Source organism: Gopherus flavomarginatus, chromosome 1, assembly GCF_025201925.1.
Source record: "Gopherus flavomarginatus isolate rGopFla2 chromosome 1, rGopFla2.mat.asm, whole genome shotgun sequence".
Taxonomy (NCBI): domain Eukaryota; kingdom Metazoa; phylum Chordata; order Testudines; family Testudinidae; genus Gopherus; species Gopherus flavomarginatus.
Genome location: NC_066617.1, coordinates 308,253,124 through 308,267,743, shown reverse-complemented (window position 1 = coordinate 308,267,743; position 14,620 = coordinate 308,253,124). Strand labels below are relative to the sequence as shown.

At 41.9% G+C, this 14,620-nt stretch overlaps 1 protein-coding gene across 3 annotated transcripts in view; it reads left to right on the top strand.

The window, feature by feature from the left end:
- The window catches only part of MTRF1 (mitochondrial translation release factor 1), a 30,669-nt gene extending 16,986 nt beyond the window's left edge, over positions 1-13,683 (top strand). For 2 of the 3 annotated variants that reach the window (XM_050949608.1, XM_050949618.1), the window contains exons 6-10: positions 47-219; positions 5,956-6,073; positions 6,898-7,034; positions 11,835-11,933; positions 13,486-13,683. In XM_050949608.1, the coding sequence (XP_050805565.1) occupies positions 47-219; positions 5,956-6,073; positions 6,898-7,034; positions 11,835-11,933; positions 13,486-13,605 (647 nt within the window). In that variant the 3' untranslated portion in view covers positions 13,606-13,683. The remainder of the gene's footprint in view (positions 1-46; positions 220-5,955; positions 6,074-6,897; positions 7,035-11,834; positions 11,934-13,485) is intronic. The other variant, XM_050949628.1, reaches the window with a different exon arrangement.
- The last annotated feature ends 937 nt before the right edge of the window (positions 13,684-14,620 follow it).

Genomic DNA, 14,620 nt, shown 5'->3' with positions numbered 1-14,620 from the left:
GTTGTGTCTTTGGACTATACCTCTTATGCATTATTTGTCTTTAAAGGTGGATTGCACCATGCAGCTGCTCATATTTCAGGAGACTGTGTCTTCAGGTATTTGAAATATGAAGGAGGGACTCACAGAGTTCAGCGAATTCCTGAGACTGGCCTATCATCAAGAATGCAGCGTATTCACACTGGGACAATGTCAGTAGTTGTCCTACCTCAGCCAGAGGAGGTAAACTAACCTTTAATCAGAATAAAATTGAAGTGTCTTTCTGGCTTTTCTTTTTGGCATTTGAGTGTGTTATATTTAAAACAACAAACCCCAAGGGCTAAGCCGAGTTACTGCTATTATTTTATTGGTGCCAACGTATATTGTCAAGTCCCAACAAAGGATACACAAACTTTTCTTCTGTGCAAGGCTGTGACTCTTGACTCAGCACGTGGTTAAATGATTCCCTACAAACTTTACTGGATCCTCAAAAGCAACTTTTTAGAAATCCACTTCTGCCTGAGGTACAGTGCAATTCAAGGGCATAAGGATACAGATCTCAGCTTAACTTCAGTACCCAGAAAGATAATGGAGCAAATAGCCAACCAATAATTTTCAAACACCTAGAAGAAATTAAGGTGATAAGTAACAGTCAGTCTGAATTTGTCAAGAACAAATTCTGTCAAACCAACCTAAGAGCCTTTTTTTGAGAGGGTAACAAGCCTTGTGGATAGGGGGGAAATGGTAGATTTGGTATATCGTGACTTTAATACAGCTTTTGCTACTTGCATGACCTTCTCGTAAACAAACTAGGGAGATACAGCCTATATGGAGCTACTATACCATGGGTACATAACTGGTTGGAAAAACGTTCCCAGAGAGTAGTTGTCAGTGTTTCACAGCGAAGCTCAAAGGCATATCGAGTGGGGTCCCACAGGGATTGGTCCTGGGCCCAGTTTTGTTCAATATCTTCATCAATGTTTTAGATAATGGCATAGAGAATACACTTATAAAGTTTGTGGGTGATATCAAGCTGGGAGGTATTGCAAGTGCTTTAGAGGATAGCATTAAAATTCAAAATGCTCTGGACAAACTGGAGAAACGGTCTGAAGAAAATAGGATTAAATTCAATAAGGACCAATGCAAAGTACTCCACTTAGGAAGAAACAATCAGTTGCACACATACAAAATAGGAAATGCTACCTAGGAAGGAGTACTGCGGAAAAGGATCTGGTGGTCGTAGTGGATCATAAGCTAAATATGAGTGAACAGCGTAATGTTGCAAAAAAAGCAACATTATTCTGGGATGTATTAGCAGGAGTGTTGTAAGCAAGACATGAGAAGTAATTCTTCCGCTCTACTCTGTGCTGATTAGACCTCAACTGGAGTATTGTGTCCAGTTCTGGGAGCCACTTTTCAGGAAAGATGTGGACAAACTGGAGAAAGGCCAGACGATAGCAGCAAAAATTATTAAAGATAACCTATGAGGAAAGATTGAAAAAATTGGGTTTGTGAGGGAGGACGTAACAGATTTCAAGTACATAAAAGGTTGTTACAATGAGGGCAAAAAATTGTTCTCGTTCACCTCTAAGGATAGGACAAAAAGCACTTAAATTGTAGCAAGGGAGGTTTAGGTTAGACATTAGGAAAAACTTCCTAACCGTCAGGGTAGTTGAGCCTTGGAACAAATTGCCTAGAGAGGTTGTGAAATATCTGTCATTGGAGGTTTTTAAGAACAGGTTAGACAAACACCTGTCAGGTATTGTCTGGTACATAGTCCTGCCTTGAGTGCAGGAGACTGGACTAGATGGTATCTCGAGGTCCATTCCAGTCTTACACTTCTATGATTCTATGGAAGTTAATGTTGTTAAGCCCTCCAGCTCCTGGCATTAACGAAACTAGTTGTAAAACAGATTCTAAATTAAATAATGTATTGAGGCTTGGGAGTACATCCAGACAAAAGTTTGGTATGATACAATCAACCTTTCTGAATATTCTTTTTCTTTTCAATCACACATCTTATTATTGGTTCTTTCCTCTGCTTAGATAGACTCTAAATCTGAACTAGAGCTTTGGGCTGTTTTTCTGAAATCTCCTTGTGGATGTCCAGCTTAAACTCAACATGGCTCTTACTCTTTCCCTGCAAGCTGTCCCCAGCTTCCTCCTTTCTCAATCACTGTGGACAACACTACCCTCCCCATGTCACTGAGACCTAGAATCTAAGTATCACCTTCAGCTCAGCCCATTACCACGCATCTAAATTGTGTCTAAATCTTGCCATTCATTTCTGTACATTTCCAAGATCCAGCCTTTCTTCTCAGTCCATACAGCTGAAACTCTGGTCCAGGCCCTCAGTGCCTCGCTCTTCACTGCTGCAAACTCCTTTTTGGTCTTGTTTCACTTAGATCCATTAAAAATACTGCAGCAAAAATCATCTTCCAGGCTTGTCACTTTGACCACACTTCCCTTCTTGCATCCCTCCATTGGCTACCCCTTTTCCACCACATCAAGTATGAACTACTCGTCATAGCTTTTAAGGCCCTTTGTGGCCTATCTCTAACCCTACCTATCCTGGCATAGACCTCAGCCAAAATCTTCGAACCCAGTGCTTAAAATTAAGCTTGTACCTAAACTGTAATTTTCAAAAATGCCTAGACGGTTTAGTAACATAAGAACCATTGACTTGAGAGAGTTTTTACATATGTTTGTAGAGTGCCTTGAACAGTGGAGCCCTCGGCCTCTAGGCAGGCCCACCAATGGGGGAAGGGGAGACAAAAGGGGCAATTGCCCAAGGGCCTGGGTGATTTAAAAGGGCAGTGGTAGCGGTGGCCAGGAGCCCCGGGCCATTTTAAATCGCCCAGGCAGGCTGCAGGGCTCCTTGGTGCACGCTCCTGAGTCCCAGCACTGACCCATGAGACTCCATGCACCCTGTTGGAAAGAGCTGGGCAGGAGGGGCCCTGGAGGGTGTGTCGGGGAAGCAGCCCCCACAGCTGCGCCAGGGGGGCAGAGCCAAGGGGAGGAGCTGGGCTGGCGGTGGCAACAATCGCTGCAACTTTGTATCCAGGAGCTAAACTTTCTGCATTCATGTGCGGGAGGCAGCCAGGCTGAGGGGAGGAACTAGGCTGGGGATGGCTGTGGGCAGAGGTAGGCAGGGACAGCTGTGGGGAAGGAGCTGGGCACAGGACCGCTAAGGGGAAGACTCGAGATCGGACTCAGGATCCAGCAGCTGCTGGTCCAACATCTTCAGCAAAGGCACTGGCAGCACCATGCTGGGCGCCAGCCAGGCTTGGTTGGGGGTCCGCCAGGGAGGAGAGGGCAGGGTGGGTCTGGGAAGGGGTGGATGTTTCAGTGACAGTGCTGGGTTGGTGGTCGGGGTTGTGTTTGAGGCTATTTTGATTTGGGGCTGGTAGCTGTTCTTTGGGGTCATGTGGCTGATCTCATTAGGGGATGGTCACTTGTATTTGGGGGTGATGGAATGATTGGAGATCAAGGCTGGTAGTTGGGGATGGGGATGTGTTGCTGTTGGGACTGTTGTAAAGGGAACAGTGATGGAGTCTTACCAGAGGATTTATTTATGTTTACTAATAATCATCCTGGTGGATGCTCTATCACTGACCATTTTAAAATCAAGATCTGAAAGATCTGCTATGGGAATTGTTTTGGGGAAATTCCGGGGCTTGTGTTGTGCAGGAGGTCAGACTCACTAGATGATCACAATGGTCCCTTCTGGCCTCGGAATCTATGAATAAGAATGTAACGCTCCAAAGAGAGCATGAGTAACATGTCAAAGAGAGACGTACAGGCTTTGGGAGATTATCGTGAGAATTTTCATACATCCACAGCTGTGGGATTATGAAGCCCATGAGTGCACAGTAGGTAAATATAATCATAATTTAGGTCACTGGTTAATGTTGGGACCCTTTCTCTCCCATATATTAGTACTCTGTTTTTTCAGCCAGACTTTTAGTTGGAATTTTCCTTCCTGTTCTGGGTGGGAAATTGGCAGAGAGATGGGGATTAGTTGGAACACAATGTCACAATGAATTTGGCTCAGGGAGATTAAATGACTTGCCTAAGGAAACCCAGTAAATCAGTGGCACAGACAGAACCCAGTGTGCTGCTCCGACCTTTAGGCAACATTATATTAAGTATTCCCTAAATTTAGGCATAAGGGGCCATATTATTAAAGGAACCTCAGTTTGACCTCCTTTTCAGATTGTTACATATGCAAATTATTATAGTGCAGAATTGTGTGCCACAAACGTAGAGTGTTGGGGTTCTTTTAGTTGTAGGCTTTAGGAATGGCTCAGACAGCTTGCCTGTTTCTCAGCGTATTTATTATCATATAGTGGAAGTTCATGCTTATTTTTACACAGAGATGAAGGATGGTCCTTGGGATACAGCCGTGGGAGCTCTTGTGTTCAATTTCCTGCCTCCCATGGCTAGAGTGTGCAGTGTAGAGCTGCCTGTGATGGCACAATGCAGTGCCTATGGCAGGGGAATTCTCTGGATGCTTGTGGGCTGATTCTGGTTCCAGGGGAGGAGGGGACAGAATGCCACCTTGGGTAAATCTCTTAATCTCTCTGGGCCTCAATTTCGTATTTGTAAAATGGTGATAGCAATCGTTCCTTTGTCTTCTCTGTTAGATTGTAGTCTCTGTAGGGCAGGGAACTGTCTCCATGAGTGTGTACAGCACCCTGCACAATAGGGCCCTGATCTCAGTTGAGACACAGAGGTACTACTGTAATACAGATCCATGAATAATAACAACTGGAATGGTTCCCAACTGGGACCTGAGTTATGGCATTTGCATGCTCAAGTACCTTTGGATACATTCCTAGTTTTTTTGACCAGTTGTCTGGAAACACCTTTTTTTTTTTAAAGGTAGATCTCAGTTGGTTACTAGGGCATCAGGTGGCCTGGGGAAGGGGAGAGGGAACTCTTCAGTATTGAGACATTGCGCTGCAGGTTCCAGACACAGCACCTTCAGGTAGTGACACAGTTACAGAAACTGCAGTTTATTCTGCCTCATCCTCCCAAAGCCCAATGAGAAGAAACTCCTTTGGTGATATAATGGGGAAGAGACTGGGTGGTATCTAAGAAACAAATAAATTCTGAAGGAGCTCTGGAGCTTGCACCTGTCCCAGGTGGATGGGAAAGGCAGCTGGATGGATATCCATGGGGAAGAGCTGACAATTAGGATCTCTGTGGTCATTACACGTGTATTAGAGAAAATGATCCACAGAAATACAGACAGTAGGAGACTGGAAAGAAGCAAAGATTCCCCTGGGCCCAACTGTAGGGGATGCCATGCCCATCCTTTCTAGGGGTCCTGTTGACTGTTCTGCCCTGGGGCTCAGAATTGCTGTCGACAGGCCTGCCTCTAGCTGCTACCACAATACAGATGATAACTAGTAGCCATTCTCTGTTCTTCAACAGTTTTAAGCCTTTATCTTGCAAACACTTACACATGTGCTTAAATCAATGGGACTACACAGGGGAGTTAAATTAGGCACGTTCATAAGTGTTACTAGGATTGGGGCCTTTTGGTGTAGTGTAGATCCACACTGGCGTGTAAGCATGGGAAAGAAATCAGAAGTAGTTTCTGGTACTTCAAATGCTTCTGAGTCTCCCTGCCAGTTGTTGTGGTTTTACAATAACATTTTCCTATTCTTTAATGATTTTTCTCTCCCTTGTTGCTATGTGAAAGATTTTGCACAAACAGAGGAAACTGACTGATTGCATAGGGGAAAGAATGAAATTGACTACACACAAATAACTATCAAAGGCACAGAGTAAACAAACTGAAAAGAACAGAAATGTTATTTGTTCACTAATTTCTTTCACTTAGAGTAACCTAGGTGTTACTGGTAACAATGGGAGGCAAGCAAATTTTGGACAGAAGTGCTGTTTTTAAACTGATAGTATCTCTTTAAAACAGTTATAAGCAGATGGTAACTTAATTTTCTTTGACTCTAGGTAGATGTTAAAGTGTATCCTAAGGATTTGCGTATAGATACTTTTAGGGCCAAAGGTGCAGGAGGGCAACATGTTAACACAACGGACAGTGCTGTGAGAATAGTTCATATTCCGACTGGTAAGTGTGTTCAGGATTTTGTATTTTAATCTTTGCCTTTTAGTGCACAGATGCACACAATCTAGATCCCAAAATCAAAGGCTCTGATCCTGCATGCTGCTTCACTTTAGGCACTGGGGTCTGTCTGCACAAAACCGCTGGCAGGACTGCAGCCAAATACAGAGAAAGTCAGGTGGCCCTTCTCATTTTTTTTGCAGAGGAGTGTGTTCATGTCAAAAATTGCATGATCAATTTTATCTTTACAATGTGACACACTTAATGAATGGACCACACTTTGCAGTGAGACAGGGACATCATGGAAGATGTAAATAACTTCGTAAACTGAGGACCTTTAACTCTCATTAAAGTTAATGACCACTGAGGGTACAGTTTGCAGCATCAGGTCCTATGTAAACAAAGGACTGAGATAAGTATCTCCTTGTGTAAAGTGCTTTGAGATCTGTTGATGAACAGACACACAATGTAACCCTATATTGTTATTTTAAACATCCTAGTGTAGACAGGGCAAATGATATTTTAATATGTTAGCTGGTTTAAATGAACCCTGGACTCCCAGATGCAGCACCATAATTATGTGGTCCAATGAACCTCAGTAAAAAACCCCTCAAGTTCACCTCTACCAGCTGTGTTAAAACTTGTCCCATTTACACTACAGTTTGAAAATATACTGACTAAAATGTTTTAGCTTAAATGTTTTAAAAATACATCTTTTATCCTAGCGTGAAGAGCAGGAGGTCTGAAAGGTTTCATTTTACTAATGTTTTAGGATTAATCCTGTTTGTTATAATGGGTCTTTAATCGGTGTGTTCTTGAATTCTACACAGGACTAACAGTAGAGTGCCAGCAGGAGCGATCACAGCAACTGAACAAAGAAATAGCTCTGCGGACACTGAGAACTAGGTTATATCAACAAATCATTGAGAAAGACTTCAGCCAAAAGCAGAGTGCCAGAAAACTGCAGGTGACATGTTTTCCTTATTGAAACTTGGAGATGACATTATGCTATAGCTTTGAGCTTTCAGGGTTAGCAACAATAATTTCCCCCTTTTTTTGTGTGTGTGGGCAGTAGGGGAAGAGTGTACAGACGGATGTAGGTAAAAAGGAAACTATGTGTGTCATAAACAGATAGTTAAGGGTCAATAGAACAGAAATACTTCATGTCTCTTTTGACTGTAAAGGGTTAACAAGTTCAGTGAGCCTGGCTGTCACCTGATCAGAGGACCAATCAGGGGACAGGATACTTTCAAATCTTGAGGGAGGGAAGTTTTTGTGTGTGCTGTTAGATTTTGGTGGTTGTTCACTCTGGGGGCTCAGAGGGACTAGACATGCAACCAGGTTTCTCTCCAATCTCTTTGATACAGTCTCTTATATGTGCAGAATAGTGAGTACTAGGTAGATAAGGCAAGTTAGGCTTATGTTTGTTTTCTTTATTTGCAAATGTGTATTTGGCTGGAAGGAGTTCAAATTTGTATCTTGCTGAAAGGATTTAATTTGTACTTGTATACCTAGGCTGGGAGGGTATTCCCAGTGTCTATAGCTGAAAGACCCTGTAACATATTCCATCTTAAATTTACAAAGATAATTTTTACTGTTTTTTCTTTCTTTTATTAAAAGCTTTTCTTGTTTAAGAACCTGATTGTTTTTTTATTCTGGTGAGACCCCAGGGGACTGGGTCTGGATTCACCAGGGAATTGGTGGGGAGAAAGACTCATAGACTCTAGGACTGGAAGGGACCTCGAGAGGTCATCGAGTCCAGTCCCCTGCCCTCATGGCAGGACCAAATACTGTCTAGACCATCCCTAATAGACATTTATCTAACCTACTCTTAAATATCTCCAGAGATGGGAGATTCCACAACTTCCCTAGGCAATCTATTCCAGTGTTTAACTACCCTGACAGTTAGGAACTTTTTCCTAATGTCCAACCTAAATCTCCCTTGCTGCAGTTTAAGCCCATTGCTCCTTGTTCTATCATTGGAGGCTAAGGTGAACAAGTTTTCTCCCTCCTCCTGATGGCACCCTTTTAGATACCTGAAAACTGCTATCATGTCCCCTCTCAGTCTTCTCTTTTCCAAACTAAACAAACCCAATTCCTTCAGCCTTCCTTCATAGGTCATGTTCTCAAGACCCTTAATCATTCTCGTTGCTCTTCTCTGGACCCTCTCCAGTTTCTCCACATCTTTCTTGAAATGCGGTGCCCAGAACTGGACACAATACTCCAGTTGAGGCCTAACCAGCGCAGAGTAAAGCGGAAGAATGACTTCTCGTGTCTTGTTTACAACACACCTGTTAATGCATCCCAGAATCGCATTTGCTTTTTTTGCAACAGTATCACACTGTTGACTCATATTAAGCTTGTGGTCCACTATGACCCCTAGATCTCTTTCTGCCATACTCCTTCCTAGACAGTCTCCTCCCATTCTGTATGTGTGAAACTGATTGTTCCTTCCTAAGTGGAGCACTTTGCATTTATCTTTATTGAACTTCATCCTGTTTACCTCAGACCATTTCTCCAGTTTGTCAAGATCGTTTTGAATTTTGACCCTGTCCTCCAAAGCAGTTGCAATCCCTCCCAGTTTTGGAGGGAAGGGGGGAGAAAGGTTAATTTCTCTCTGTGTTAGGATTACTTTCTCTCTCAGGGAGAGTCTGGGAGGGGGAGAGAGAAGGAGGGGGGAAGGTGAATTTTCCTCTCTGTTTTGAGATTCAAGGAGTTTGAATCACAGTAATCTTCCAGGGTAACTCAGGGAGGGGAAGCCTGGGAGAGGCAACGGTGAGGGAAAGGGTTTACTTTCCTTGTGTTAAGATCCAGAGGGATTGGGTCTTGGGGGTCCCCGGGCAAGGTTTTGGGAGGACCACAGTGTACCAGGCACTGGAATTCCTGGTTGGTGGCAGCGCTACTAAGTACTAAGCTGGTAATTGAGCTTAGAGGAATTCATGCTGGTACCCATCTTTTGGACGCTAAGGTTCAGAGTGGGGAATTATACCATGACAATGTGCTTGTGAATGTAGATAAGAATCAGGCCCTTAATTACCATCTAGGCCAGTTTACATTGCTTTGGCAATGTACACGGGCCTTAATGTGGATATAATTAACCAAATCTAACTTCATCAACTGCATGTAACTTACACCCACTGTAACACTCTTTTACACTAGCAAGTGATATAAAGGAACTTTTGTGAAATAAGAATCTGTTCCCATGATTTGTGGTTGTCACATTCTGAATCCAATTCTAAAATACAGTAATTGCTAGGATCCTGCAGAGTGTGGGGGAAAAATAACAACATTCTTGCTACCAAAAATCTTGCCACTTTAGAGCCATATGATAATTTATTATGTTTTTGGAAGTTTAGCCAACTTATTGAGGAAGAAATAATTTATATTGATTAACTTGTAATTAACTGACAGTTAATTTTACCTTAAAACTGAAGAAGTTGTAAGGCTGTTTTTCCCCCCTGTACACCACCGGTCTTATCTCTTGCTCTGAGCATCTTGCTCTTTACAATGTGAACTTCTTCAGTGGGCAGAAGCAATTTAAAAAAAAAAAAAAGCTTCAGTACTTACAAACTTCCAAGTCAGTTATTTAACCACTAACTGCAGATTGCATTTAAATTAACTCAGTCACTACTGCTGATGAAGCCTTTGTCTCTTGTTGTTTGGAATTTAGGCTGAGATTTTTCAGAGCTACCTAAGGGATTTGGATGTGCACTTCCAATTAAAATTAATGCGAATTGGACATCCAAAATGAAACTCCCACCCTTAATGTTTCACAATGTATTAAATCAGTATCTTGTTTGGACATATAAATGTGGATGTAAGTGAGATTTTCAAAATCTCCTAGGTGAGTTAGGCACCCAATTTCTGTTCATTTTAAATGGAAATTGTGCACCTATTTCCCTAAGCACTTTTCATTGTGTCACCCTCCATTTTAAAAAACAAAACAAAACCAAAAACTACTTGAAATTCAGTTTTGAAACTTTCCGATTTGTTTGTAACTCCATCTTGTCACCACTAGAGGACACCCAATATCACAAATACTCTGTTTCTTCCTTCGCCTGTGTTCATTTTTCTGAGCCATACTGTAGTATGGCTTCTTCACCATCTCTTTGTTACAGGGCAGGGGTCTGCAAACTCTGGCAAGCGGCTCGCCAGGGTAAGCACCCTGGTGGGCTGAGCCGATTTGTTTACCTGCCATGTCCGCAGGTTCGGCCGATCACGGCTCCAGGCCAATGGGGGTGGTGGGAAGCTGCAGCCAGCACATCCCTCAGCCCACGCCACTTTCCGCCACCCTTATTGGCCTGGAGTAGCGAACCGCTGCCAGTGGGAGCTGCGATTGGCCAAACCTGCGGACGTGGCAGGTAAACAAACCAGCCCAGCCCACCAGGGTGCTTACCCTGGCACACTGCATGCCAGAGGTTGCCAACCACTATTATAGGGAGTACAATCTGAGTTTGCTGATTATGTAATTAGAAGTGCCACTTTAATTATCATTAGTGGGAATTGCAGTCCTATAGTTTCATCTAGCTAGGATTGTGGGAGTCCATAGAATATCAGGGTTGGAAGGGACCTCAGGAGGGCACCTAGTCCAACGCCCTGCTCAAAGCAGGGCCAATCCCCAGATTTTTACCCCAGTTCCCCAAATGGCCCCCTCAAGGATTGAACTCACAATCCTGGGTTTAGCAGGCCAATGCTCAAACAATTGAGCTATCCAGTCCGAAGCAAAGTTACTTGCCTTGTAAAGATAGTAGCCATTAAGAATGGTAGATTTAAACAGTGAGCTGGCACCAGCAAGAGGCTTCTCACTTTTAAAATGGGAAAATATTTTCACAGTCTTGTGATACTGAAAAACAGCTCTACACCATTCTTCTCAAATTGCCCCCAAATGCATCTTTGAGCTGAGATCAACTGTGGAACATTTCAGCTGGAAAATGTTTATTCAGAAAGTTTGAGTATTCTTTAGAAATGGATGGTTATAATGGAAACTGCTCGACTAGTTCAACCATTGTTTACTTTGCCAGCAAAAGTTGTAAGTAACTGTATTTTCTTTAGTGACCGAGGGCCAGAATTTGAAAGGTATTTAGGCACTTAAAGATGCAGATAGGCAACTAGTGGGATTTTCAAGTTTGTTTAGGTGACTAGGCACCTACTGGAATTTTCAGGATGACTAAGCACCTAAATACCTTTCAAATTCTGGCCCTGCAGGCCTATCAAGTGCCCATCAAAGTCAATGGATACTAAGTGAAGCCCACTGCTTTAAACACACATGCACGTGAGTAACTATGCACATATATGAGGCTATTTACATGTGAAATTACTCACCCGCATACATTTTTGCAGGATCAGGCTGTTAATGAAAGTATAGTATATACTGATTGTTCCAATAGCACAGTTCTGCTCTGAAGAGTGACTGTAAACATAGCATCTTCTTACTTGGTTGACCTAATTTGTGTCTAGATGTATTTGCTGACATTAGTGACAAATCTGGCTTCTTAAACTACTTTTTAACTCCTGTTATCATTACAAAGCCAATGCAGAAATAGGGAGAGGGAATGTCTTAAACCTTGGCAAAATGTATATTTATACAGTAGACCAAAATGTGTAAGAAGCAGTTATCAGATGAATAATCTGTGTGTTTAAGTACTGTATGTATCTACGGAACAGGCTGATTTATTGCAATCCAGTTTAAGGGTGCTGATGTGCTGCTTTTGAAGGGTTTTTGTTTTTAAAACTCAAAAAAATAATAGAAGTTGTTGTTGTTGTACAGATAGGGACAAGAGCCCAGTCAGAGAGAATTCGTACCTATAACTTCACCCAGGACAGAGTCACTGATCACAGGATCTCATATGATGTCCGCAATATCAAGGTAGTTATGTTATGATAATACATGTAAAATCTTTTCAAGAGAGACAGCGTGTGTATACCTATATCAGTTCTTATTACATCACTAGCCAGAGTTAATCTTGTGAAAGTAATTACTAACTTTGTCAAAAAGCTAAGTATGGACATAAATTGTGTAGTACCATTAAATGCCACTAACTACTGAACATGGTTATAGGTTGGGAAAGCCTAGATCTTTCTTTCCATCCTTAGTGATATATTATTAAAGGTTAGCTACAAAAGAAAAAAAATCACTAGCCTCCTTCTTTTGTTTTTTGTTTCTCTATTATATAAAGAAGGCCTGATAAAGACAGAGTACTCACCTGAGATATTCAGTGAGTCCTTCACCAAACCAGGGAGGACTCGACTTGACATTCCTGATATATGTAGGGTAAAAAGGCAAGAAGAAGAAGAAGTTTGTTTAAAAATTAAAAAACGAACAGCCTGCTCCAACCCCTCCTTCCAGACTGTCTTTATATGGGATAGAGGCAAAAAACACACACAAGCACACTTTAAAAGTTTTGGGGGGGGGTTGGTTTTTTTTTTTTGCACTTTGCAGGTCACCTTTAAAGGCAACAGAAAAGTTTCTTTTTAAGATTATCTGACATATTTCTGGGTAAAATTCTATATATGGTTATATTTTTTCACTTGAACGTGCTGAACAAATACATGATACGCTAGTATTCTGTGAGAGTTCAGTTTATAGGTAGATTTTGGAATGATTTTAACTTTCAGGCTAGTAGGTTTTCGATTGATTTTTAACTCCTGGGATGGGTTTCAAGATTGAGTTTGTTCTATGATTTGGATTTACATTTTAGGATTAGACTTAAATTTTATTGCTCAGATTTAAGATTTAATATTATTGCCGTCACAGAGCAAGTAGCTGAACAATGAGCTAGGCCCCTTAGAGAACACAGAGGAGTACAGATCCCTGCCCTGAAATATTTACTGTATGTTAAGATCTGACATACAAATGAGGATCATTACAAAATAACTGTGGGGGAGAATCTGACAAGGTTCAATAAATAATATGACAATTTAGATTATTTACTCGTTCACCTTATTTTTTAGGATCCTGTTTTGATACCTTTACTCACATTGAATAGTCCCTTACTCCACAAATTGTCCTACTGAAGTCAATGGAACTTCTTGTCAGTAAGCTCAGCATGAGTACAGGTATCAGAATGTGGTCGTTATTCATTACAATATCCTACATCCCATCAATTCTTGCTAGATTAGTTAACTTTTTTTTTAGGCAATGGGGTTTGACAGATGCAAGATGTTGCCAGTAATTCCTTCTGTTATTGCCAAGAAGATGCTATGTAACCGTATGCTGTTCTTCAGCAATATGCCTTCAACTGACTCATTTACACCACCCAAAACTGATGTTACACCAGGGGAGTAATGCAAAATCGATGGGTTGATGCATAAAGATCAGGCTCCGTGCAAATATATTCCAGGAATTGTTATTGATTGATCAGCATTCAAAAAATACTGGTCTATACTAATCATTAATGGTTCTTTCTTTCATTTGATAGGAATTTCTCTGTGGTGAGGGGGCACTGGATGCGCTAATCAACAGGTTGTTGGAGTCTGCAGAGATGGAGGCCCTAATTGAACATTTAGAAAACTTTAAATCTTTAGAAGGAGGCGGCTGATGTAGGTCTTGTACTAAATACAACACTGGTCCTTGTAATTCTGTAGCACAATAAAAGGGAAGTATTTGTTAGATGTCAGATGTTGATAAAATCTGTGTCTCTTTCCCATATTGTGATCAAATATGAAGTTGTATTTTTTTTAACCGTGACATGGCTTTTGAAATATTTTACACATTTGCATATCAGCTTTAAGTTTTCGTTATTTTTTTGTGACTTTAGTATTGGTGAAAAGTGCCAGCCTAAGAGCAAACTGCAATCTTCAGTTTATCCACTGAACAGTGCATTAAGGAACTGATGGGCAGGATCCCATGGGAGGCTAATATGAGGGGAGAAAGTAGTCCAGGAAACCTGGCTGTATTTTAAAGAAGCCTCACTGAGGGGGCAGGAACAAACCCTCCCGCTGTGCAGAAATAAGAGCAAATATGGCAGGCAACCAGCTTGGCTTAACAGAGAAATCTTCAGTGGGCTTAAACACAAAAAAGAAGCTTACAAGAAGTGGAAACTGGGACAGATGACTAGGGAGGAGTATAAAGATATTGTTCGAGCATGCAGGGGTGTAATCAGGAAGGCCAAAGCACAATTGGAGTTGCAGCTAGCAAGGGATGTGAAGGGTAACAAGAAGGGTTTCCACAGGTATGTTAGCAACAAGAAGAAAGTCAAGGAAAGTGCAGGCCTCTTACTGAATGAGGGAGGCAACCTAGTGACGAGGATGTGGAAAAACTAATGTACTCAATGCTTTTTTTGCCTGTCTTCACAAACAAGGTCAGCTCCCAGACTACTGCACTGAGCAGCACAGCATAGGGAGGAGGTGATCAGCTGGCTGTGGTGAAAGAACAGGTTAAGGACTATTTAGAAAAGCTGGACATGCACAAGTCTACGGGGCCGGATCTAATGCAGCCAACAGTGCTAAGAGAGTTGGCTGATGTGATTGCAGAGCCATTGGCATTATCTTTGAAAATTCGTGGCAATCGGGGGAGGTTCCAGACGATTGAAAAAAGGCAAAGAGAGTGCTCAT